The sequence below is a fragment of the Prionailurus bengalensis genome, chromosome E4 (assembly GCF_016509475.1).
Source record: "Prionailurus bengalensis isolate Pbe53 chromosome E4, Fcat_Pben_1.1_paternal_pri, whole genome shotgun sequence".
Lineage (NCBI taxonomy): Eukaryota > Metazoa > Chordata > Mammalia > Carnivora > Felidae > Prionailurus > Prionailurus bengalensis.
In genome coordinates, this window is record NC_057360.1 from 588,349 (window position 1) to 615,377 (window position 27,029).

The 27,029-nt window shown below is 52.5% G+C and overlaps 1 protein-coding gene across 3 annotated transcripts in view; it reads right to left on the reverse strand.

Annotated features, from left to right (window-relative positions):
• Positions 1 to 23,947, reverse strand: part of TP53BP2 (tumor protein p53 binding protein 2) — a 54,151-nt gene extending 30,204 nt beyond the window's left edge. Inside the window, exon 1 of one of the 3 annotated variants that reach the window (XM_043568084.1) lies at positions 23,687 to 23,947. In XM_043568084.1, coding sequence (XP_043424019.1) covers positions 23,687 to 23,713 — 27 coding nt within the window. In that variant the 5' untranslated portion in view covers positions 23,714 to 23,947. Of the gene's footprint in view, positions 1 to 2,049; positions 2,167 to 23,686 lie in introns of those variants that run through there. The other 2 variants (XM_043568083.1, XM_043568085.1) reach the window with 2 other exon arrangements.
• Positions 23,948 to 27,029: the final 3,082 nt, after the last annotated feature.

The window sequence follows — 27,029 nt, forward strand, 5'->3', positions numbered from 1 at the left end:
GGCCCCGTCCAAGTGCGTATGTGCTGGCAGCCATCCCCCCCGCACGCCCGCCCCCCCCACGCCCCCCGCGGCACACAGCCTGCAGAGCCCCTGGGGTCCCTGGCGTTCGGTCAAACCAGCTCACACAAAAGGCCAAACCGAGTCTTTCTGTAACGCTGTCTTCTGTTTATCATAGACTCGTACGGTTCGTGGTGTGTGTCCCACCTGTCCTGGAAACAGAGCTGCCCACCGATCCCGAGGGCAGCCGGGCCACCACACGTGCGCAGGCTCTTTGGAGGGAGACCTAGAACGTGACACGTATCGCTCTAGAGGTGGGGAAGGGAAGCAGGAGGCAGAACACGGAGGGAAATCCAGTATTTACACCACGCGCGTGTATCACCTACTCAAACCATTGTGTTTCTGGGGCGAAAAGGTTTTAATCAAATCAAATGCCTATGTTACAGCCTGAAGTCTCCATCAACGAGGTTCGAGCAGAACGACTCTTAGGGTAACACTTGGCTGACCTCGTAAACACTCGGGCAGCAGAGGCTGGAATCTAACCCCGTTAGCAAAGCCTCTCCTTCTAAGAGCAGACGCTGCATCTTAACACTGATAGAGCAAAGAGTGCAAACTCTCACACCCATTCGATTACCCCCCAAAATGTCGTCTGTTCCCAGCCCAGCCACGCAGGCAAGCGACCCTGGCACCCTCAACTCCGGGGGTGCCTCCTCCGTGCCAGTCGACAGGCATCAGGATAAAGAACCACCTCAAAGGGGCCCAACTGCGGGCATCCATCCTGTGGAAATACTTTCCCAAAGAGAAAGGCAGAGTCGTTGGCACGTCAACCTGTGGACCAGCACGCCTTCTGTAAACATAATTAACCACCACTAAGCACCGCGAGAAGTTCGGGTTGTAAGGCCACCCAGCAGCAGCAGGAGCAGGACGCGCACTGCGTGCACGAGGACACGCGAGATCACGGGGCAGTCCCGGCACCCACAGCACCCGGCTGCCCCTGCCCGGACACCCTCGCCCGCCAGGCTGGATGCGATAGCCGCAGCATACGTTTCCCTGCAAGAAGGCAGCGCAGGACGCCACAAGGGCTGGGTCGGGACAGGGCACACGCACGGCAGGACGCACTCCCCGGGCACCCTGCAGCCCCTCCTTCGCCCCGCCCGTGTCCTCTGCAGGGCACAGCCCCCCCTTCGGACAGTCCAAGCTCTCAACGCACAGGAGCACGTGCACGTGCAAAGTAACCCGGAAGACCGGAGCGCACGAGCAGGTAACCCAGAAACGTTACAACAGCGGGCACCGTTGCAACAATACGTAGGACGTGAAAAATCCTGCACCCTCTCCCAGGATGAGCTGAGAAGCTTCCAAACTAACTCTATCTGGTTTTCACACCCTGACGAGCTCTATTAATAAAGACACATGGTTCCAGGCCTCACCCGGCCAGAAAGGCAGCCCGTGAACGCACACCCACGCAGCCTAGACAGAATCACCAGGGCAGATGACAGTGACGGAGCTGGCACTCGGCAGCGTTCCCCACACCAACGCTCTCCCTGAACCTGAGCGCCTCGAAAACAGGAACGCTTTTACCGTAAACAACGGGCTTAAGGTGTCCGTTAAACTGCAGGAACATTCTGCGCGCAGTCTGTGCCCTAAGCACACCGGGGGCTGCGACAGGTCCCAGCGCCTGGCCCGGCCCGCGTCTCCCTGTGGGACCTCAGAGACTCACATCAACCCTGAGAGCTGGAGCAGGCACTGTTATCTCTTCATAAACAAAGAGGACTCACGGAAAGGACCCGCCTGGCCACTAAAATGACAGTCAACTCTGCTCTTCCGATCCAGCCTTACCCTTAAGGCTGCGGCCTACGGCAGGAAAATACCAGGAAAACTGGGAAATGCTCTATGCGCCAGTCACCCAAACTTTACTATCTGGGCAACAGCTTTGTTTACTTTAAGCAGGATCACAAGTAAGAATGACGAGAGGCTGTTGCAGGTTACCAACCCCGAAGAGCCACAGCCCTGGCGTGAGGGGCGAGTGCAGAGGCCAACCCCACGTCTACCTACCGCGTGCAAAGAGGTCCTCTGGGGTACGGACTGCAGCAGGTGTCCCGAAGTCCTCGGCCGAGAGCCGGGTGGCACTGCTCCAGACTCCTGGGCAGGAGGTCTGGGCTCTACCCCCAGCTCTGTTAATAATTAGTTAGACCGCCTTAGGGAAATCACATCACTGAATCCCGGTCCTCCCCTTCAAAGTAAGAGTCTTCGGCACCCAAACGGCTCAGGACAGCTCTCTACAGCAGCCTGCAAGCCGCAGGTAGCAGTTCAGGCACCAAGTGAGGGCCTGAATGAGGGCAGTGCATAAGGAAATATTCCGTAGACAGGACCAGATCTGGTGACAAAATGGAGGGGTGGGGGGGGTGTGGTGCTGCGTGTGACCCCCCCAACTCTGTGGATGCAGAGTAAATTCGGGAGGAGGAAGCAGGGCTTTGCGGCTGTGGCTGCATCAGGTGGGAAGTTTGTGTGGATTAGCTGACTTGTGACCTGCGCACACCAGCAGCTGCCCCCGTTACCTTTCCAGCACCCCCCATTGCCCCATGTCCGTGACCCTCCCACGCAGCACGCATGCCGGGTCCTGGGGGCCTGTGCACCTGCCCTTCCGTCTGCAGCCCACCAAGCTGCCCCCCCCTCCGCCCCCCTCAGGTCTGCACTCAAATGTTGCTTTCCCAGTGAGGCCTTCCCTGGCCACCCTTCCAGAAAATCCCAATACCACCCACACCCGCGCACATACTCCCTGCTTTGTGCTCTCCTTGGCATAGTCACTAACGTAGCGCACATTGTATTTACTTAACTTTGCTCTCTCCATCTTCCCTTCCAGAGGGTCAGCTCCACACGGGCCAGCGTTCTGACGGTCAATGCTGCACCCTCAGCACCCTGCACGGGGCCTGGTGCGCACCAAACACGCAGCGGCGGCGTATGAAAGGATGAACCCTGGAGCTGGTCCTGCATGTCGCAGAGCCACCTCGGACAGCACAGCTGGACACGATGCCGGACGGAGACGAGGGGCTGTCCATCCGCCATCACCTCCACAGCATACACCACGCCAGCCAGCTTACGTCTTCAACATCCTTCCTGTTCGTTCAGTACTTACAGACCGTCAAGTGAACAAACTAAGTCCTCAGGTGGAAACCACCTTTAATAAACAGCGAACACTCGGAGGCAAGGGAAACAAAAACAAAAAGGAACTACTGGGACCTCATCAAAATAAAAAGCTTCTGCACAGCGAAGGAAACAATCAGCAAAACTAAAAGGCAACCGACAGAATGGGAGAAGATATTTACAAACGACGTATCAGATAAAGGGTTAGTATCCAAAATTTATAAAGAACTTATCAAACTCAACACCCCAAAAACAAATAACCCAGTGAAGAAATGGGCAAAAGCCATGAATAGACACTTCTCCAAACACATCCTGATGGCCAACCGACACATGAAAAAATGCTCAACATTACTCACCATCAGGGAAATACAGATCAAAACCACAATGAGATACCACCTGACACCTGTCAGAATGGCTCACATGAACAACTCAGGCAACAACAGATGTTGGCGAGGATGTGGAGAAAGAGGGTCTCTTTTGCACTGTTGATGGGAATGCAAGCTGGTGCAGCCACTCTGGATAACAGTATGGAGATTCCTCAAAAAACTAAAAAGAGAACTACCCTACGACCCAGCAATTGCTCTACTAGGCATTTATCCACGGGATACAGGTGTGCTGTTTCGAAGGGACACGTTTTGAAGGCACCCCCATTTTATAGCAGCACTATCAACAATAGCCAAAGTATGGAAAGAGCCCAAATGTCCATTGATAGATGAATGGATAAAGAAGATGTGGTATATACATATATATATACACACACACACAATGGAGTATTACTCGACAATCAAAAAGAATGAAACCTTGCCACTTGCAACTACGGGGATGGAATTGGAGGGTATTATGCTAAGTGAAATTAGTGAGAGAAAGACAAAAATCATATGACTTCACTCATAGGAGGACTTTAAGAGAGAAAACAGATGAACATAAGGGAAGGGAAACAAAAAGAATATAAAAACAGGAAGGGGAACAAAACAGAAGAGACTCTTAAATATGGAGAACAAACTGAGGGTTGCTGGAGGGGTTTTGGGAGGGGGGATGGGCTAAATGAGTAAGGGGCACTAAGGAATCTACTCCTGAAATCACTGTTTCACTATATGCTAATTTGGATGTAAATTTTAAAAAATTAAAAATTAAAAAAAATAATAAACAGCGAACACAGCACATAGCACAAAATTCAAAACAGAGGGGGCCGTGCGGAGAGGGACCCCCACCTCTGGGAGCACAGGGCAGGAAGGAGGATGCAGAGTGAACCTGGAGGGGCTCAGGACCACAGTCCTCCAGTCCACACGCATCTGCGCGGTCCCAGTCTGCAGCCATCTAAGGGGAAAGGGAGCCCAAGGGCCTGGAGGAAGGGCTGGGTCACACCCGGGGCGGAGCAGGGTCAGCGTAGAGAGAGCAAGGGACAGAGGAACCAACGAGGCCGCTGGTCCTCATGCCAGGGTGTGGACAGAGGGCTGTCCGCCACGGGCTGCAGGGCTGCACCCCCAGCGCCTGCATGGAACCGGGAAGGGGGCCGAGGGTCTGCGCGTGACTGGAAACCACCATTCAAAGGCCAGAGCAAGGAATGTGGACTCCAGTGGAGAGCCCACTGGAGGCAGAGGCGCCAGTGGTGGCCAGGGTCGCGGTGAGGGACCACTGACAGCTACAGGGCCTCTCTAGGCGTGATGAAAACGCTCTGGAATTAGTGTGCCGGTTGCACAACAGGTGGAAAGAAACCCCTGCAGGGCACACTCAGAGTGGTGGTATGTGAATTGTATCTCCATTTCTTTTTTTTTTTTTTTTTCAACATTTATTTACTTTTGGGACAGAGAGAGACAGAGCATGAACGGGGGAGGGGCAGAGGGAGAGGGAGACACAGAATCGGAAACAGGCTCCAGGCTCCGAGCCATCAGCCCAGAGCCCGACGCGGGGCTCGAACTCACGGACCGCGAGATCGTGACCTGGCTGAAGTCGGACGCTTAACCGACTGCGCCACCCAGGCGCCCCATCCATTTCTCTTTTTTAACAAGAGGTCATTGGAGGATTCCAAACAGGGAGGTGAAGTGACGTCACTGAAATCATTCTGGCTACTACGTGAACAGACACAGGGGACACACAGCACCTGCAATGGACGGTGACCCGAGCGGCAGGGAACAGCAAGGGTGGTGAAAACGGCTAGACGTGGACAGATCTGAAGGCTGGGCCAGGAGACGTGCTCAACATGAGGCACGGGGCAGGGGCGGGATGTGAACGCGGGGCAGGGGCGGGAGCCTGGATGTGAGGTCTCAGCACCTGGAGAGCCTCAAGGAGGGGAGGAGGGGGCCGGCAGGGGAGCGCCCACGGACCGGACCATCGGGGTCAAAGGGGAGCTGCCTACCAGACACAGGGACTGGCCAAGGAGGCTGCAACACACACACACACACACGCACACACGCACACACACACGCGCGCGCGCGCGACCATCTGCCTGGGGCGAGAGGACACGAGGCCTGAGGGGCCAGACACTGAGGAACACCGAGGGCTGTGCCTGGAGCTGGCCCTGTGACCTGCAGACACCCCCCACCCCCCCAGAGGGCAAGCACTCCGCCAAGGACTGAGGCACCACCAAGGAAACAGAAACTACCCCAAGGAGTGTGAGGCCCAGCAACCAAGTCGAGAGTGTTTCAAACGAAGCCCAACGAACTCAGAGCTGAGAACTGACCCCGCAGCCCCCCCATGTGGCACTCTGGAGCCTCTGGGAGGACAAGCAGAGGGACCGGACCACAGACCCCGAGCGGAGGACGCAGACACAGCACCGCGAGGCCTCCAGAGACAACCTGGGTTTATTCGGAGGCCTTTTCAGACAATCATCCAGTACCAGGAAGGAGTTTACCGGCCAGCACATTTAGGCAAACACAGTCTGCAAAAGGCCCTCAGTTCTGGGTCCTGATTGAAGGCCAGAAAGCCTGGACACGAGGTACCTCAGTCCACCTGCCCTACTTCTTACAGAAGAGATCTGTACTAAAATGCAGCGTCCCGTTAATGGGCCATTTTTCCTCATCTCCTAAGGAGTACTGAGGCCAGTATTACAAAAAAAGATCAGTTTCATCTTGTTTTGTTTTTAGATCTTGCAACCTGAATGGATTCCAGTGGGTTAAAAGGCATCCCAAGGGAGAGTCCTTGGGGACTAAAGAAGATCCCACATGTCCTCAGTCTCAGAGAGCATAACCCCTTTCCTCCAGCATACTAGAAGGACATGGGGGACGGACAAAGGGCTTTTACTGGGATTCATGGGGCCATTTTGCTACACTTAGCCCAGCGTATGCCGAAAATGCATATCCACATGGCGGGAACACGTTTTCGAGGGCACTGCTGAAAGAGGCAGGGGAACAGACCTTGGCCCTTTTAAAGACCTTGGCCCTTTTAACCCCTCCTCAACAGCCAACTATCGATATGTAAATTACTGTCGGGCCAAAAGAAAATCAGTGCATCCTACAACCAAGGGGAGTCTTGCTTGGTCACAGTCCATACCACCCCACCCCCCCCCCAACGTCCTGTAGGCGGGATACAGCATGGAGGAGAAACTGGGGAAGACAGATCAGCTCTCGGAGGCAGAGTCAAGCCTGGGTAGGAGCCACTGCTCTCTGCACCTCACAAGACTGACAGAAAGTAGGGCTTTCTGTTACCAGTCAAACAGCCAAAATGCGGGGCCAGGAGATGAGGCTTCTCCTGGCCAACAGGGTCAAAAGATGAGGCCTCTCCTGGCCAGCTATAGGAAACTGAGATGAAGGCCACCTTTTCCTCCTCCTTCCTATAGATGGGCAACTCCCCAACCAAGGCCAATACCCCTTTAGGATGCCTTCTGAAAACCTGGCATGGTTTTGATCCACAAACCCTACAGAAAAAGGGGCTCCTTTTCTTTTGCACCGAGGCCTGGCCCTGATACAAACTGGAGGAAGAAACCTGGCCACCAGGGGGAAGTTATCAATTATAACGCTATCCTACAGTTTGACCTGTTTTGCAAATGTGAAGGGAGACAGGGAGAAGGTCCCTAGGTTCAGTGTTTTTGAAGCCTTAGAGAAAATCGAGGGACGTACAAGGTCGATCCCGGCCTACTGGCAACCCTTTCCAAGGGCCCACAACAATGAAAGGAGGGAACTAAGGGCGCCTTGCTGCACCCACAGCAGACCAGAGACAGGGGAGGGGAAGACTTCCACCTCCACCTCCTCCTGCTCAGGTCCTCAATCTCCATATCCAGACTTAAAAACCGTGCACTTTTGCTCCCTGCTGCCCACCTTACCCAGGCTCTCCCCGTAGTGTAACAGGTGTGTTTCCCCAACAAGAAGCTAGGGTGCAGGGAGTGGGGGACACAGGGAGGCACCACCATAAGATTACAAGTACCTTCTTCATTGCAAGATTTAAGACAGATAAAAGAACAGGTATGTTTTCTGATGACCCTCATAGGCATATAGAGACTTTTCAGAATATTAGTTATGTTCCTGAGTTGACCTGGAAAGATACAATACTTTTGTTGAATCAGACTCTTAATGAGACAGGGGGTGTGTGGTGTTCTGGCAGCCGCTGAGAGATACGGGGACGAGGAGCTCCTTAATTACCATGGGGCTGGAGGTCCTTCAAGAACTCCCAGTTCCCTACTGGGGTTCAGGCAGTTCTGCCCCAACATCCTAATTTGGAACTATGATAATCCCACTGGGCAACTGTATCACTACCATTTCCAAGCTTGTATGTTGGAGAAATTAAAGGAGGTCTGAGGTAAAACCCTTAAATTATGCTAAGTCGGTCACTATTTTACAGACACAGGACGAGAGCCTTCCTGGAAAGGTTAAAGGTTAACGGCTATATTTAGCCGAGACCCCCTGAAGCTGAGATGATTTTAATGGACAGATCTGTCACTCAACCAGCCCCAGATATTCGAAGGAAGCTGCAAAAATTGGCTGTTGGCTCGGAAGGGACCCTGGAGGAGCTCTTACGAGCTAACAAGTGGATATATTACAACGGAGATCAAGAGGAGAATCAGGAACAGGAAAGGAGGCCTACAAAGAAAAATCTAAGGCCTTCATCGCGACCTTGCATACTATGTCAGATCAGACTTCCCGACCGAGGTCCTGGCACCAAGTGCCATTTACGTGGCCATTCAGGGCACTGGAAACGAGAATGTTCTCAGAGGGGACAACAGAAGTGGAAACCCCGTAAGCTGTGCCCCTTGGGTGGAGACAGTCACTGGAGATCTGCATGCCCTCGGGGATCTCAATCTGCCAGGGCTCAGATAACCCGTGTCCCTGAAGGGAATGGATGGGTCCTGGGGGGCTCATCATGGTGGCTCCCCCGAACCAACTGTCCACTGGAAACCCAGAGCCTCAGGTAACTCTGGAAATAGAAGGAACTGAGTTCCTTCTTGACTCTGGAGCCGCCTTTTCTGTCTTCCTTTCCACTCCAGGCCAACCATCCAAACACAGCGTTAACAGAGGCGCTTCTGGAAAACGTATGACTAAATTTTTCTCTCAGCCCCCAGGGTGCATGTGGAGAGATTTTTTTTTTCCACATTCTTTTTTGATAATGTCAGAGAGCCCCACTCCCTTGCTAGAAAGGGACACTTGACTGAATTAGGGACGACAGTGCTGCTAGCTCCAGGACGGATAAACAACTGCCTGAACTTAGAGTAATCTGGGTATCGAAGATCAATCTTTCCTCGAGGTAAAGTTAAATACTCCTTGTGGAGCTATTCCTATGGAAACCGGATGGCCAAAGGAAGATTGAGGATCGAGAACCAAAAACTAGTTCAAATGCTTAATTATTCTAAGCAATAATATCAAAAGATCCAAATAAATGTGGAAGAGGGAGGAAAAGCTAGTTAAATTAAAAAAAAACAAAAACAAAAACAAAAACCTGACCACACACGTCAGGGACTCTCTGGATGGCTACTTCCCATGGTGTGACCTCCTCCCTAGGAGGCATTGCATTTGGAACATTAACGCTTGCTGGTCTAATATTCTTTTTTCATGTCATTCGTAGAAGCCACTGCATATGCCAGAAAAATAAGAAAATTCTACTAGCCCAGACATTCCTGATGCCCTCCCGTTATTGTGAACTTCTGGATCGACCTCTGAACCTGACTGCCGGTACCCCTGTCACCGCCCCCCCTCCTAGCAGGAAGCAGTTAAGGTGGGTTGTCCCAATTCTTAATGGCAGTTAGGAGTCACATGTTCAAAGGGGGGAATATGACAGAAAAGATGGGAGTTCAGTAGGCAGAGAGGGAAAAGGTTAGGCCCTGAAGTCCCTGAGTGGGGAAAAAAAAAACAAAGCACACATATTCTAGAACAATGCTGGGTGGGAGCTTCTGACCACAGCAAACCCCTCGGGCGTAAGATTCCTCTTAAGAAACAAATGTCTGTGTCTTGTGCCCAAAATAACCTATAAATGAAAAGGGAATCAACTTAGCAAAGAGGATTGTGAAAAATGAGATGATTCATTTTCGGAAATACCGAATAAAAGCTGTGCTGTCCAGTAAACAATAGGTTTACAACCCATGGGAAATGTGTGTGACACCCTCCCCCTCCCCACAATGGAGTCCCAAACCCCTGGAAACTTCACTTCCTGGCTCTTCCCCTCCGTTTCCTGGGCTTATTTTCACGGGCTTTGCAATGAGCATGCGCCAAAGAACTGAAGTCTCTGTGTCACCTCAAGGAATGTACGCTTGTCCCAATCAGACTACTGTTCGCCTTCCGTGGGCACAGGCGACTTCCGGGGAAGGCTGTAACCTCTGCAGTATCGGCCAATGAGGAGCCAGAGGTGCAGCGTCCGGCTCGGGGATAAACGGTCTGCTGTAACGGCCCTGGGTGTGCCTGTCGGGCAGACACCTGCTCTTGCAAGAACTTTCGTTAAAGCCTCGTTTCACTGTGCTCCGAGGCTCCGCTTCCCCCCCTTGAATGGGTCGGTGGGCTCATTTCTCACACTATGTAAGATATAAAATCTAAGGGAGACGAAATGTGCCCATGGAAACAGGAGACAACAATTTACTACTAAGCTAGATGCAGGAGACTGAAGGTAACATGTAAATTCAGAAATGAAAAAACCGAACATGACTGGAGACACACTGACGTTTCAGCAGATGCACAAATTAATGGAAATTATAAGAATAAAAAGTAATCTATAGTAAGCTTACTTCCAAATATGCCATCTTTTCCCGACACGTTGGTAAAACACTGTATTTTCAAGAACACGGAAATGACTTCATCACATCCTTCCCCACAGGGAAGCAAGAGAAATGGGGCCGTCAGAAGCCGCTCCCCCATCCTGACCGCTCTGGCCAACCCCAGCTACAGGCGGAGCCGCACCTCCTGGAGCCTCGGAGGCGACCCACGTTCATCACGAGGTGTGCGGCACCAACCAGGTCAAGGAGGCCCGCGAGCCCTCGCAGATGCACCTGACAGCACCAGGACCGTGAACCGCTGCGGTGGACAACATGGGAGACGGGAGAAGCCAACCCCAGATCAGCCCCTCTCAGGGGCAGAGACATGCTGACTTCTTTCTAACCTGCCCAACCTGCCCAACCTGTCAATCAGGAACTTCACTCTTCATCAGATGAGCCACAAAGAGATTATTCAATGAACAATAAACTCTATCAGAGCAGAGGACAGAACAGACGGAGGACATGAGGTAACACGAATGGCAATCCCTGGGAGAACATAATGGTTTTAAATAAATTACAACAATGAAGTACCACTTACAACTATTAAATTCATAATTTGATTAAAAGATCCAACAGAGATGAGACTGTAGGACAGTGGTTCACCCCTGACATGATGATGGCACTGTACATAAACTGTCAAAACCCTTTTGGAAAGTAAAATGGTCATGTGTCAAAAGCCATAGAATTACGTATACCTCACGACCTTACATCCGGTAATGCATCCCAAAGAAATAACTGAAACGAAGAAAAGTTCTAAATGCCTGAAGATTTTCCCTACAGTGTTAGATCCATGAACAGTAATTTGGAAAACTAAATATCCAGCGACACAGAAAGTAAGTTTAAATACCTTTGCTGGAAGGATTATGATCCAGCGACCAACTACTATGAATACGGGGTCAGCGGTGAAAATAAAGTTACCAAATAGAATCGCGTCAAGTTGTGGATTATAAGCACTTAAATTATACATACATACAAACTGGCTTGTATGGAATAAACAAAATCACTGATTAGGAGAAAAGGGATAGATGTCACTTTAATATTTTTACAATCTCAACGTTAATATATTTTCACGGTAATTTCAGTTGAAAAGTACCCTTAACATACACTGTGATGAAAGAATGTGAAAACACTTCATTAAAAATGCAACGGTGATCATTATTTGCATCTACTTCGTCAGGTGCTCCATCTGAAAGGAAAGAAGGTTCCGGAGAAGACACGCACTCCTCACACTAAGTGGCGCCCAGCCCTCCACACTCTGCACAGCCATTCGTGCCCAAGTCACGTCTGAAGGAGACTTGCCCTTCCAAAAATCCAAAGTCCCAGACAATTTTCATTTAAAAAGAATGGGTCACAGACTTATTTTTAAGAGCTCCCTTTTTAGAGGACTTGTATTCGCTGTGACTATAATGTTCTGCTATTTACATAAGAATGATTCATCTTCAAGGAGGCATTATCTCCGATTAAAATTTGGAAGACTTTTCCAAGAGGAAATACAAAAAAACTGGCTACAGCATTTACAAGAAATTAACTTTGTGCCAGAGGCTAAACTTTATTCCTGGGATTTAAAGAGCCACGTCAAGTTCCACAGAAAGAAAAAGGAACCAGCAGTGGAAGATGCTCCTGGTCACCAAAAGGCAACAAAGCTTTGCAACAACACCTTCGAGTTTTGACTTCTCAAAACTGAAATCCCTCAGGTCTACCGAAGAGAAAAAAGAATACGAGTGGGAAAAAAATGTCCTTTCGAGAAAAATGAACGACCTATAAAAGGGGTGATATGAATCCTCCCCAGACCTTACAACGCACAGGAAACTCGCCAGAAGGACAGCCAGCTAAGGACTTCCCGGCTGGAAGATCAGGGAAGGGTCTGCATGGCTTGGGCTTTAATATTCGGCTGTGCAGAGAGAAACAGAAACTGTCACCTCACTTCTACACTGTGCGCTACCCCTCCTGGGGGAGGGCCCCCGAGTACCTTCCAGAAGAGACTGCCACCAGGCCTCCCGTAACCTGCTCAAGACAAACACCTCCCTCCACACGATCACTTAGAGAGGGGACTCGATTAAGACAAGGAACAACATCAGCCAAAGCTTCTTCAACCTCTCAAACGCACCCAGACACCGGGCCCAGGCAGAAATGAGACTCAGGGCCTCCGCGGCTCCGGGGGTTTTCCGCCCCGCCCCCTCCCAGGCTGGCCACCCCGGACCGGCCGCCATCCTGCGTGTTCAGAGTCGGCACCGCTGCCATGAAAGCCGCGAGGACTCCTGCCTGCAGTTTACTCTCAAGGCCCTAAAGCTGCTTTTCAAAACCCCCAATTTCCAGGAGCTACATGTCCCAGGCTCCACCAAGGGCCGGCGACACTGAGACCTACGCTAGGCACACTGCTTCTTCTTATGGCGTTTCAAAATCAGTCCATCGGTTTCTAAGGCCAAATCTGACTTATTTAAAGCAAAATCATAAAATCATCACTGGGGGTCTTTTTTTTACTCTTTTGGTCACTACAGCCAGTGAATAGAATCTAGAAATCAACAACACATGAAGTCTCGATACCAATCACTGAACACCCAGGACCCACTGCGTGTCATCCAGAGCGCCGTCACTGTCTGAGATGATCACCCTGCCAGAAAAAAACGGTAGAACAAGTAGAAGTGGCTACTTTATTGTGAAGAAATGTTCTCTACATACAGAAAGAGGGTCTCAGAACGCTGCACGCTGGTCTCGAATGTTAGATCACACCCCCACTTCGTACCCGCGGCGACAGAGCAGTCGCCTCCGGGACTTGGTCCTCCTCCCAACGTGAGTCCCTCTGGAGAAGCTCCTGGTTCTGAGCCCTCCCGGTCCCAACTGCTGAACGACCTCTGTCACAGCCAGCAGGGGCGAGGACGCTCCAGGGGAAGACACCGCACACGAGGGCTGAGTCGGGAACGATCACGGCGCCAGGAGCTAACCTGATAACACTATGGCAACACCACCTCCATGTGCCCTGGCATTTATCTCTGCACAGTCCAAATTTCACGGAACGTAGTTTAAGGGACAGCCTCAAATCACCAAATGAGAAATCGAAACACCCACAATTTTCCTCACTCACCTCCCTAGATTAGCTCAGCTGTTCCCTACACCCTGTTCCCTACCGTCTAAGCCACCCCATCCTTCTAGGATAATTCAGAGACCTTAAAAGTGCCTCCAGCTCCTCCTCCTCCTCCTCCACGCGCACACACACGCGCACACACACACACCCTCCAGCCAGAAGAAAACTTTCTTTGTCCAACATCTACTCACACTGCAGTTGTTTGTATCCTGTCTTATCTGCCTCACTGGTCTACACATTCCTTTAGGACCGGAGGCTTTGGCCCGAAGGTTTCCTCCACCCCCGAACTACCTTGCTATCTTAGTATCACAAACCGCAAACATGCTCGCTGAGCTGCACGGACACTGTGGGTCAGAGATGCGAAGCTCCACGGCACACGGGAGTCAGCAGGAGAGCAAAACACCACCCAGAGTGAGCTCCGGGGCACCTGGGGGGCTCAGCCGGTCAAGTATCCGACTCTCGATTTCAGCTCAGGTCATGATCTCATGGTCATGAGATGCAGACCCACTTTGGGCTGTGCACTAAGAGAGCAGAGCCTGCTTGGGGTTCTCTGTCAAAATAAAGAAACATTTAAAAAAAAAAAAAGTGAGCTACTACACGAACACACGGTGCAACTTCTGTGAGCTTTCTCAAAGCCAGACGCCGTCTCTAAAGAAGAAACAGAGCACTCTGCTTATTTGAGGGTAACTTGAGAAATCTGTTCCAGGGGCGCCTAGGTGGCTCAGTCTGTTGAGTGTTGAATTCTTGACTTCGGCTCAGGTCATGATCTCACCGTTCACGAGTTCAAGGCCCGCGTCGGGCTCCACATTGAGCATGGAGCCTGCCTAAGATTCTCTCTCTCCCTCCCCCTCTACCCCTCCCCCACTTGTGGTCTCTAAAGTTAAAAACAAAAACGATAAAGAAGGAAAACCTGTTCCCTCCTTTTCAACCGTGCCCGACGCCAGACTTAGACAGACTTCAAACCCCAAGTACACTCGCTCCAGGCCACTCTGTACTCACCATCCGTCATAAACAACAAATAAAGTAAGAGGACTAAAATCTGAACTGCGTCATTCCGCACCTGCAACCCCTCCTTCCCTACCGCTGCCAATGCTCTCCTCTAAACTGGGCACCGCAGCCACTTCACGTAAAGGCACTTCCTCGTCCTGTTCTTTGCTCTTCCTCACCGAGCACACGATCTTCCTGATCCACCAGGACACCGGGAGCACGAGCAACCCACTGCTTCCAGTTCTCCCCCCAGCGCCTCCGACTCCATCCTCCGAGACGTCAGCTCTGGGAACTGTGAGGAAGCTCAAAGCCAAGCCAACGATGGACATAAACGAAGCGGGTGAGAACTAGCGTCCCCAAGGACAATCGCCGGAACGATGTGCATCAAGTCCCCACGAGAGACCAGCATGCTCCAGGTGCCAAAACGCACAGGTGTACGCAGGGCCGACAGGCGGACGCACGGGAGAACCGCCCACGGGGTGCGCACAGCGTCCTGGGACGGAGACAGGCCACCCTGTCACCGTGCCGCTGAACTGGAACCGACAGGAGTGAGCCGAGCAGGAAGAGGAACATCCGGGCAGAGACACAGCACACAAGCACAGCGGCGTGCGGTGACGACTGCACTCCGGGGCTGCTGGGCCATGCAGGCGGAGTGAGACTGGACGGACAGGCAGGGACGGGTCACCGCTCGGCCCGTGAGGCACAGGCATGCTGCGGAAGCCCCGGCGCATGGGCCTCATCTCACACACGCACACAGCTACAGCACGGTCACGGTCACGGGGAGCAGAGCGTCGTGGGCAGAAACGTACGACGGCGTATGCCTGCTGTGACAAGAGGAACGCTGGCCTCAGTCCTGCCCACGGTCCTCACGCAGACCCCCCCCAGGGAGCACACCCCAGGTGTGAGCGCATCTTAGGAGAACAACACAATTCCGAAGGCAGGCCAGCGAGTGGCGGCACGACCGACACGGCCTTGTTCAGTGTTCTGACTCTACCACTTCCTCTGCGAGGCCTGACACCCTGGAACGAAGTGTCCGGATGACACCAAAGGGCCGAAACCCACTGGGCTGGATGACGGACACTCCGTCTCTGCGGAGGGAGCTTCTCCCATATGCCCTAACAGAAATCGGTCTTGGAGCATGCTGGAGAAGGAAGACACAGACTTCGGTTCAGGAAAAACCACACGGAGGAAGTGCGTGGAACAGACTAAAGGCGCAGAGAGCAGGGCAGGGACGAAGATGGCAAGGAGAGGGCCTAGGCAGCGGAGTGACAGCGCGGGAGAGGGCCCATGACACAGGTGGCGCGGGGGATGGAAAAGCAGAAGGGGCGCCTGGGTGGCTCAGTCAGTTAGGCATCCAACTTCAGCGAGTTGAGGAGTTCGAGCCCCGCATTGCACTCTGTGCTGACGGCTCTGACCCTGGAGCCTGCTTCGGATTCTGTCTCTCCCCCTCTCTGCCCCTCCCCTGCTCACGCTGCCTCTCTCTGTCTCTCAAAAATAAACATTAAAAAACAGGAAAAGCAGAAAGAAATGGCCACAACACCCAGGTCTCCAGCTGCTGAGAGCAGCAAGCCACAGGTACCGGGAAAAGACTTTTCTGCCTTTAAAATGAAAGTGACCCAAAATAGTGCCCCTTTTCTGGAAATCAGCAAGTTACTAACAATTACCCACGCATCACAAACCCTCCACATCTTGCTGTGGTTCAGAGAAGCAATGGCAGGACACCCTGTAGAACTCCGGCAACTCGGACTGTAATCTCCCAGATGTCAGGCTACACGTATCTCTGGCAATAAAACGAAGCATCTTGGAATTGAAAACAACTGGTAAAGGAACTTTTAGGTGAAACCATCAGAAGCCGTCCAGGTGGTGTGTTCCCGTGGTCAAACGTTTTCAGGGTTAGGGCTTCCTCAGGAAACCGGATCGGCCCCGCTCGGTTTCACAGAACCACAGAGACGTAGGCTCGTCTTGAGCTCTTTAGAACTTTCTTCTTCTACGAAGTCTGGTTTCCCCTCAGTCCCGCAGGGAGGAGCCCGTGGGTTCGGAGAAGTCTCCCCTTACTACATCCGGCCCTGTTCCCAACCCCAGGCAGGCCGTCCTGTCTCCACTCTCACCCTGACACTTCTCCGCATCTGTACCACCCGAGCAAGTTATTCAAGCAGGTGACAAGATGTGTCAATTGAGTGTTGTGAAGATTAATACAGAGAAACATCCCTAAAGCGGATTCTGGATGCAGAAGGGGAGGCTGGAAGGGGGAGCTGTACCGCTCAAGGTCAATCACAGGAAGAACTGTCAATTACAGACGCAACAGGAAAGCATCCTGAATTCCAGGCCCCATGGGGAAGATGCGTGGGCATCTCCTCCGAGAAGAGACACCCCCCCCCGCCCCCCCCACAGCTCAGCCACTGAGAAACCACCATCACCCTCAACCCCGCTGCTTCTCCAGTGGACTTTGGTTCAAAACAACCCCTCCCAACTTCCTTTTTGTCCATAAAATAACGTTCCTCTCCTCTTTGTTGGACTTGCCTATGGTTGTCCCAAAGCCAGCCTGTCCCCAACCTGCAATTCTCTGTCGTTATTTCCAAATAAACACATTCCTGCCAGTTTTACCTAAGGTTGACAAGTTCACGCCCAGTTCACACTATGTGCTGGGCCCTTGGGGTGACAAGGTGTGGCTCTTCCCCATTCCAGGTAGCTGTCCATGGACCTTCCACCCCCACTCCTCCCCTTCCCCCCTCCCCGCACCTCCACAACCTACTCTCCACACAGCAGCGCAGGGGTCTGTGCTCATCGAGGAGATGCCGGCCCCTCCCTGCTGTCCCCCCTCAGGGGCACTGCATTCCCTGCAGGCCACTCGGCCTATGCATGTGACCCACAGTTCTGACTAGGTGACAGGCTCCATAGGCCCGCGGTTCTGACTAGGTAACAGGTTCCACTCCGTCTCAGCAGGCCCGGCCCAACCCGCATCCAGTCTAGAGTGACCATCCCGGCCACCTTATCCTGCTGAAATCCCAGGCTCACCTTCTCTTCCGTATTTTCCACCCCAAAACTAGCTCAGGGGAGGGGAGCTCCCAGCAAGTGGGGTACCCTTTCCTGCACCCACCAGTGCCCCCCACACACAGCAGACGGTTACTAAGTATTTTCTCACCAGAAGCTGGCCCAGAGTGGCCATCCAAATACAACCAATAGGTAAATGGGGAAGAATGAGGCACCATGATTTAAGGGGATTCCATCTAAATTCAGTCCCTTGTTTACTTCCGATAAACTCACATCACCGGGCTGAATCGCTCTTCCTTGCTCACTCGGTGCCCATCTCGGCTTCCTGCCGACACCGTGCCGGGCAGGCCACTGCTGTGCCACCCGGGACCCTTCTCTCGCAGGCGCTGGGAGGTCCCCGTCCCTCCGCCTGCCGCTCCCGACCCTTCCTTCCTTCCCTGCATCATCGGCATCATCGCCTTGGAGCCCTGTCTACAGAACCCTGAAGAGAAAGTGACCCCCCATGGTCGCACAGAAACCAGACAGGATGGCCAGCCTACACCAGCGGGCACGGTGCGGTCTCAGGAGAGGCTGCTTCCCGTCCCCGGGGAAAAAGCGGGAGCCCAGGACACACGTCACTCAGGAAGTGTCCTCTCCGCTGCGGGGACGAGCCAGCTGTCCCACCCAGCTCCGACTGGAGAGCACTTTAAACTGGAATCCTGCAACAGTTCATGCATTATGGTTTTCTACTGCTTTTCTCGACTTGCATCTTACACGCTTTTATTTGAAATGTTGGAAACTTAAAGTAGTACTAAGTTAAAAACCTGTTTCTAGAGACACCAGTGAGGTAGGCATTTCAGAAGTAAAAGTTCAGTATTTACTGGTTCAATAAACATTTTCAATGAATGTCTAGTCCTATTAGCACCCCAGTAAATCACTTGATTTTGGATATATTTTATGTAGAAAAAAATCAAAATGACCACAAGTTGTGGGAAGCTACTTCTCCTACAGATGATCTATGTTTACAATTTGCGTTTCTCCGCTGAAATAACTTTCTTTTGCTGAGACCTTACACAGAAAGTTTTTGGAGTTATGCCTCCGTGTGGCTCAGTACTTCTGCAGGGATCCCCTCCTGACCACAGCCTCTCCTTGGCTCTCCCCAACAGAACGTAAAATTTTAATGTCTCACTCGGCACTCCAAAGTAAGTAAATATTTCAGAGTCTATCACCTGTGTTTTCTTTTCTCAATTACAACTCATTAAAGAAAAATGCTCTCTTCGGTCCATAGCACACCATCCAAAAGCAAGTATTTAAATAATGTTTGACTTGACTAAGTGGCATGAGCTGAAAAGAACACTCTGGATTCCTAAACTCTCTCTCCCACTCTCCTTATCCTTTGATAACGTAGTGGGAGTTGGTGAGAGGTTCACAGCCCAGGATGGCACCCCCCCACCGGCAGGGCCGAGGATGCGTGAGGTCGGCTTTGGACAGACTCAGGGAATGCCTGCCACACACCCTGACAGGTCACCGGACGATAAAAGTCTCGGCATTCCTTACAGGCTTCAGAAGAGAGAGATCGTGTTTTACTGCTGCTGCTTTCTACCTTTGGGGGACGGTGACACAGAGAGGGAGAGAAAACAGCTCTTCTTGGAAGCAGTGCATGACTAAATGACCCTCTGTTTTTGGGTCCTGCAGATAAATGTCCCTTCCAGATAAATAAATTCTATGCAGCTGTTAAAATACAAGCAGGTGTATGCTTGTGCTCAGTTTCTTTGTAAAGTCTAAAATGTTCCCCTGAAACATAAAAATACAAAAAAAAAATTTAATGCTTTTCAGCTTTTAATTAATACAGCAGAAGTCATAAGGCAACAAATCTCACTATAGCACATAAAATGTGAGGTTTTTGCCACATTTTTTAAAACAGAGGATGTGTTTAAGAGCCTTTGAGAATTACAATCCTATAAAGACAGAGAACCTACCTTAAACTTTACTCTGGAATAAAACCTAAGCTTGCTTACTCAACAACAAGAAATTCTTTCACCACAAGGTACAATCATACAAATACAACGTTCTAAAGCTAGAACTTGAAACCTTTCTAATCTCAACACCTAATTTCAGTTTGGAAATATGTGCAAATAAGACTTTTTTTATATGAAAATAATACAAGCATTTGAGCAGAAGTCATGCCTTTGGTCTGTGAGGTGCCCCAGGTGCAGTCTCCTATAGAAATACAGAAATCCTACTGAGCAGGTATCAGACTCCTAAAGGAGATACTGTAAGAACCCATTTTCATTTTAACTCTGAAGTTGGCTGACTTTTTTTTTTTTTTAATTTATCTTGAGAGAAAGAGAAAATCCCAAGCAGGTTCCACAATGTCAGCATAGAGCCCCATGCAGAGCTGGATCCCACGAACCGCGGGTGATCATGACCTGAACTGAAATCATGAGCTGGACGCTTAACCAACTGAGCCGCCCAGGTGTCCCATGCCCATTTTTTTTTTTTTTTTTTGCTAGACTCCCCAAACTAGAAGCTCAGACCATCAGATATTATCTTACGGCAGCATCATGGAATAACTAGAGATAATCAGGACACCTCTGCAGCACTGGAAGGTAAAATGTCACAAATTTAAAACTTAAATCATGATCAGGGCGCCTGGGTAGCTTTCAGCGAAGCCTCCGACTCTTGATGTCCGCTCAAGTCACGATCTCGGTTCGGGAGTTTGAGTCCCGCATAGGGCTCTGGGCTGACAGCGTGGAGCCTACTCGGGATTTTCACTCCCTCTCTCTGCCCCTCCCCGACTCACACCCGTACACCTGTGCGCGCGCTCTCTCTCTCTCAAAATAAATAAATAAACTTAAAAAAAAAAAAAAGACTTAAACCATGATCAGGTCAATTGAGCTTTTTAAAATAAGCAATCATTTTCTTGAAAACATTACCTGCAGCAGGGCTGTATGATGAGATTTGTTCAAAGAGAACACCAAATAGTTGGAACACACATTTTCCAAGTCATTAGTGGTAAACAGGCCATCACTATTTGGTTTTAAAGCATTAACGGGAACGTGAAGCTGCAAATACATCACTCAAGGGTGAAGTTCTTCTCTGTGCTACCTTGTCAGACTGCCCTGCCCACACAGTGGCCACCAGGCACATCAGCTATCTAGATATATTTAAACTAAATAATCTTTTTAAAATTTCGGTCCCATTAGTCACATGCCAAGTGCCGAAGCTGCAGGTGGCTGGTGGCCCCCATGCTGGCCACAGGGACAGGGGACATCCATGCCCGAGAGAGCATATCTACCAGAGACAAATTCGAGTCCTCTGGCCCTCCATGTGGTTCTGCAGAATACTGTGTGCGGTTCTGTGTGTAGTTTTGGTTTTTGCTCTTTTTTAATTTTTTTTTTAAATATCTATTTATTTTTCAGACAGAGAGAGACAGAGCATGAATGGGGGAGGGTCAGAGAGAGGGAGACACAGAATCTGAAACAGGCTCCAGGCTCTGAGCTGTCAGCACAGAGCCCGACGCGGGGCTCGAACTCACGGACCGCGAGACCATGACCTGAGCCGAAGCCAGCCCCTGAACCGACTGAGCCACCCAGGCACCCCGGTTTTTGCTCTTTTTAATCTACCATTTTGGTAGCAGGTACAAATGTTTATCAAGTCATATCTGAACGCTTTCAGAGTTAGCTAACCTCTCTCATAGAAATATTTCTGAATATATGCTTCCTTTAAATATAATGCTTTCCAAAATGAAAGTACGAAACAAGATATACGATATAATTTTAAATAGCTGAGAAATTTTGCTTTTAATCAAATTATCTTTATCTGATAACCAAATACAAGGAGGATGGCTCACTTAAAAAAAGTGACACTCAACCTGCAAACAATTCGTTCTTCAATGAGGGAAAATAAAGTGTCAAGGATGAAACATTAATCCGTTTCTTCTTACCAAGTTGTAGAAATTATCAGAGAATCAGAGACACTGTGGTGGGTATCTGGAAACGAGTGTTAATGATCTCGCCTGCTCTGCTGTACCCTATCATTACCTCTACCCTGACTCTCAGCGTTTGCCTACTTATTTTTAGTTAGCCTACTAAAATGCACCGTCCCCTTCTGGTTTTGGGTCCAATTATCACTTCATGTCCCACATGAAAGTCACTTGACTCTCTACCATTTGGTGAGAAAATACACAAACACATTTATCTGTACACTTTTAATATAACACTAAGTAGCCAGCTGTTATCTTCAGCATGTCTTTAAGGGCAATGCAAGGAATGTGTTCTTAATGCCACAGAGCTACACACTTAAAAATGGTTAAAAGGGCAATTTTTGTTATGTACATTTAACCACAACAAAAAAAAAGCACATCAAGACAACGGTCTACATCCTGCGCCGAGCCATCTGTTCCTATTAATCACAACGCTTTTCCTAATAAATTGGGTTAAGATTTTTAATAACTGGTTAAGTAATAAAATGCAAAACTTCGCTCAATGCTAAAATTAAAATCCAAGTGCTGTATATTAAAAGCCAGAGAGGAGAAATACATTTAAGAAAATAGGCTCATTTTCAGGCACCCCAACTATTACAGGATAAAGACACAGAGAGAGTGGTGTTACTGAATGAACACCTGCTTCCCGTGGTTACGTGACACACAGGCTACGAATGTCTGAGGTGGCCAGTCCTGCAAATCCTGCACGAGCCCTTATCCAGCACCTACCCCAGGCTGGGGCTTCAGAAACAGGGACCCCGCCCCGCTCCTCACAAGCACCCTGAGAGCTGGTGTTACCATCGTCCCCATTTACAGATGGTGAGACCGGGAGACGCATCGCTTTTCAAAACAAGAAGGTAGTTCTGGTCACAAAGGGGGCTGAGCAAACACCGAGGCTCTGGCTCCAGGCTGGTGTGCATGGATGGGAAGAACCGTACCAGCCCCCAGGGCCAGCAGCTCTTTACAAACTGGCCAGCCGGTGTCCGGCTGCGACAAGGAAAAGTCTCCTGTTTTGTTTTTAAGCAGGCTTCATGCCCAGCACGGGGCTCGAACTCACCACCCTAGATCAAGACCTGGGCTGAGATCAAGAGTCGGAGGCGGACCCCACTGGGCCCCCCAGACGCCCCAAAACTCTCCCAAGTTTTAAGAGAGCCCAAAGGATACCGTGAAGCCATCCTTAAGAAATCACCTTGCAACAACCAGTACTGGTCTTGCTCCTTAATTTGTAGGAAAATTCGGAGACAACTGCAGAAGTCACTTCCAAAGAAAGAAAAACGTAAATCCCAGGATACAAATTTTAATTGCAAATTCCTCCACCCTCCCCCATGGTCCATTCACATCACCAACCTGACTTCGTAAGCAGGTACCAAATTAAATTGGGTGCAGGACACCGCGCACACTCTAATTCCTTGAATCCTCGCGGGCCAAAACAGCATCGCAAAGCCGTCGAAGTCAATTACCAAGCGCAATGAACTAAGTCGGCCGAGGCAGTGAAAGTGAGGACCCAGGTGGGCAGCCGGGGCACAGAATTTTCTGCTCTGCACCCGTAACTGCGAACGACCGAAACGCGCCGTCGCTCCGTTCCGCAGACGGTGGAAAGTTGCCCGCTCCTTTGTCTGAACACGGGAAGCCCTAGGAAAACACCGCGGGCCGCAAAAAGACCCCTGGACCCGGGGAGAGGCGCGAGCACAACCTCCTGGGGGCGGGGGCGGGGGGTGGGGGCGGGGGGCGCGTGCACGAGCCCGCAGCCCAGCCCCCCCACCCAACCCGCGGGCGCCGAAGGGAAGCGCCTCGGCGCTCCTGCGTCAGCCCTGCGGCCGCCGGGGGCCTCCAGGGTCTGGAAGAGGGGGAGGGTCGGGATCAGGGAACCCGCCGGTTCGAGGCTCAGAGGAGGGGGAGCAAAGGGCTGGGGGCGGGGGGCCTGGGGCTCGGGCGGTTCAGAAGCTCGAGGAGCCGGGGGCTGGGGGGGGGGGGTTGGGGGCCTCGGGGGGGGGGGGGCCGAGGGCCGAACGCGCCGCGAGCACTCGGGTCTCCAGCGACCTGACGACCCCCCCCAACCCCGCGCGGGCGCCCTCGCACACCAGGAGCGACAGGCAATCGGACCTCAACAGGCTCCGCTTCACTCCCAACAAAAAGTTTTTAAAAAGACAAAGCACCCGACAGCCCGGGGCCCCAAGTCTCGACGCGCGAGACCCGCACGGAGTGAGGACGCAGGCGGACGCGCCAGGAAAGTTTGGGCGGCTGCGCGTCGGCGGCTCCCTGCCCGCAGGGGTCGGGGGGCTGGGGGGGAGGGGGCGGGTGGGGGAGGGGGGAGGGGGCCGCGGCCTGTGGACTAGCCGCCGGCCCGCGCGCTTACCGGCATCATGTTGGACCCGAACCGCATGGGAGCCGCGGCCCGAGCCGAGCGGGGCGCCCGGGTCTCGGGAGCGGGGGGCGGCGGCGCAGGGCGAGGCTCCCGGAAGGCGGCCGACCTGTTGCGAGGCGAGGCGGCCGCGGCGTCGGCGGTCGGCGGTCGGCGTAGCCCTCCCCGCGGGCGGGGGCGCCACCGAGCCCAGGGCCCACCCCTCGCGGCCCCGACGCGGCTTTGTCTCCTCAGAGCCCACGACGGCCCGCGCTCCGCCCCCCGCGCCCAACGCGCGCGCTCCCCCCACCCCGCGCGCCCTCCGCCCCGCCCCCCGCGCGCCCTCCACGCTCCGCCCCCCGCGCTCCCCCGCCCCACCCACCTCCGCACGTCTTGCGAGGGCGGGGCGGGACCGGGCGCGGAGGACGCGCCTGCGCAAGAGCTGCGGGGTTCCGCGTCCCACCGCGGCGGCTCGCGGCTGCCCGCCTTCAACCTGGTCATCGCCCGTCGTCCAGTGTAGGACTCAGGTCTGCGTGGCTTTAGGTTAGACACGAATACACTTAAAAGTGACTCCCAGGGTGGAGCCTGCGTATTCTTATCGCAGTCGCAATAAACAAGCCTCTAAAACGCCTAAAAGTGTGTGGAGCGACTTCGGAGGGGCCGCTTCTTTGCCGCTCACGCGGGTCGGGGACTCGGCTCGCTACCCCAGCCCCCGATGGCGGGCCGTGGGGGGCTGCAGGGCTCACGGATGCTCAGGTGGGGGCAGCCCCGGGGGGAGGCGCGATGTCCGGAAGGGTGGTGCAGTCCCGATGGGGTCACCTCCTGGGGGGGGGGGGGGCGCAGCCCGGAGTGGGGGATGGTGTAACCCCGGTGGGGGGGCGCTCCCGCGGAGCCCGGCCTCTTTCAAGAGCCTGAGAAGTGGGGTGCGGAGAGCACCTGCCGGCGCCTGGCCTCCAGGACCACACACCCCCCCCCCTCCCCCACGCTGTACACCCGGTCTCCCCACCTGGCAGTAGCGAAGTGTGCTAATCCCATTAGAAAGCAGACTTCTCCAAACCCGAGGTTCATGGTCCTGAGTTCAGCAAAGGGGCTCCACCGCGTGGTTCGTTTCAGCAAGAATTTATGAAACTTTGGCCACGTGTTCTGAGTGCAGATGTCCCGAGTGCCACCGACGCATCAAACAGAACTCGGATGGACGGGAAAACCAATAGCGAAGTAGATCAATAGCCAACGATTACGTGACTTACCAGTTCGATTATAAGGACAGAATTAAGGGGGTCAGGGGAGGAGCCAGCAGCTGCCGTTCGGCAGACGGTGACCAGGCAGGCCGCCTGAGCCACCTGAGAGCCACCTGAGCCTGGCAGTGGAGGGAAGGCTTCTGGGAAGAGGGACCGGCAAGCGGAAAGCCTCGCGGGGAGCCCACCTGGCTGTTCTGCGACAGCTGCAGAGACCACAGGGGGACAGCAGGGTGACCCACGGGCCGCGGGGCGCTCGCACCTATGGGCCGGACTGAGGGCTTTGGCCTCGCTCCTGCCCAAATGGGGAGCCCTGGGGAGGTGTGGAGCAGATGACCCGACTCCTGTCTCCGAACCTGTGCAAAGCTCTTGGGAAGTGGCTGGGGCAGGACCCCTGGCTGTGCTGAAGGGGGTCAGGTTTGGGGTGTGTTTTGAAGGCCAGCCCCATAGAATTTCCTGACAGGTTAGACACGGACTATGAGAGAGAGAAGGCAGGGAGAAGTCCAAAGTGTTCATCTTGGGGGATGAAGCCCATGAGTGGGGCATCACACCCTGAGGGCCAGCACGTTTGCGCACGGGGAGTCTTTTCTGGCAGCCCGCAGCTCATAAAGGGACCATTTAGCACTAAATAAAACACACAAAAAAACGACCTCCTATTACACTGGTTTTCGTTATTTTCTTGCACACAAAGAAATCTCAGAAACAGCCTAAGATACCATGATCCACAGTCTTCTAGAAAAAGAATTCTGGGCGTTGGTCCCTAAACCTCCAGTCCTCAACAATGGAAAAGCTGTCTCTATCCCCCGGCAGCAGGTCACATGCTACAGTACCTTATATTTAGCACGAGCAGGGACAGTCCTGACTTATTAATTAAATGACCAAAATGGAAATAGAAGCGAGGAAAGGAAATCTGTAATAAGATGGCGCGGTCCTACTACTGTCTGTTGTCACAAAAGCCCTTGCCAAGGGCGCAGAGGGAAGGACACAGGGGCGGGGCCAGCAGCTGGCACCTCGTCCCGAAACTCACTCCCAGCGATGGGAACTCCCTGCTGCCTGTGTTGAGGGTTTGGTTTGGTTTGTTTGTTTTCCTTTTTTTTGTTTATTTTAATCATAGAAGCGTGAAACCAAACAAATCTTGTCTCCGCTTTGGTTTCGTTCTCTTGAATGCCGTGCAGTTCGTGTCTGGCTCTCGGATGGGTTGCTTTGTCCCTTCCAAGTTTCACTTTGTTTACTCCCGCCCGCGCCTGCCCGCTCAGTCCGGGGCCTCTCCCCGCTTCTCCCTGCTCTGGGACTCCGTCCGCAGCCTCCAGAGATCAGCCCAGGCTGGGTTTTGTAGCACAAGCTCACCTCACCCCCAGTGCGATTAATTACCTTCTGGGCCTGAGCGCCCAACACCCTCGGCAGGTCCAAGCCTTGCACTGCTGCCCTGTCTCGGGAGGTGAGGGTCCTCCTTAGCCCCTGCAAGGCCAGCTCCCGGGCCCGGCACTCCTGGCCACCCTCCTGTGTCCTTCGAGACTTTCTTCGCACTGACATTCTTATGTCTGTATTTTGCGAGGCACTGGTCTGCACACAACGGCAAAGGGCACACACACTCTGACGTCATGAAGCTCGTGTCCTCGTGGGGAGCTAGACGGTAAAAGAAGAGGAGGGGAAAGCGACCGGTAAACCTAAGAGAACATTATCTGTTTAAGACAGGGTGGTCAGAGAGGGCATCTGAGGACAAAGGAGGGGGGATTCAGACTCCAGGTGGTGGGAACAGCAAGGGCAAAGGGCCTGAGGAGGAGTGTGCGGCGTCCTAAGCATCAAAAAGGTCAGCGGGGCTGGAGCCGAGCGACCAAGGAGGGGGGTTGTCAGATCGGAGGTGGAGGAAGCAGCCGGCCTGGACCACGTAACACCATTTAAGGTTCCACCAAATGCCCTCCCTCCTGAAGCGTCAGAGTCTCTGTTTTTCCAGGTGCCTCCAGACTTAGTCCCGAAGTCCCCTCGAGGCGACCATGATTCAAGAGTGAGATGGGGCCCAGGCTTCCATCCGAAGCCTCCTGACATCTAGCCATGTTTTCCCCTTGCCTTAAATACTTCCCCCTTGCCGTACCTTGACTCATCTTTAAGTGCCTACCTAAACC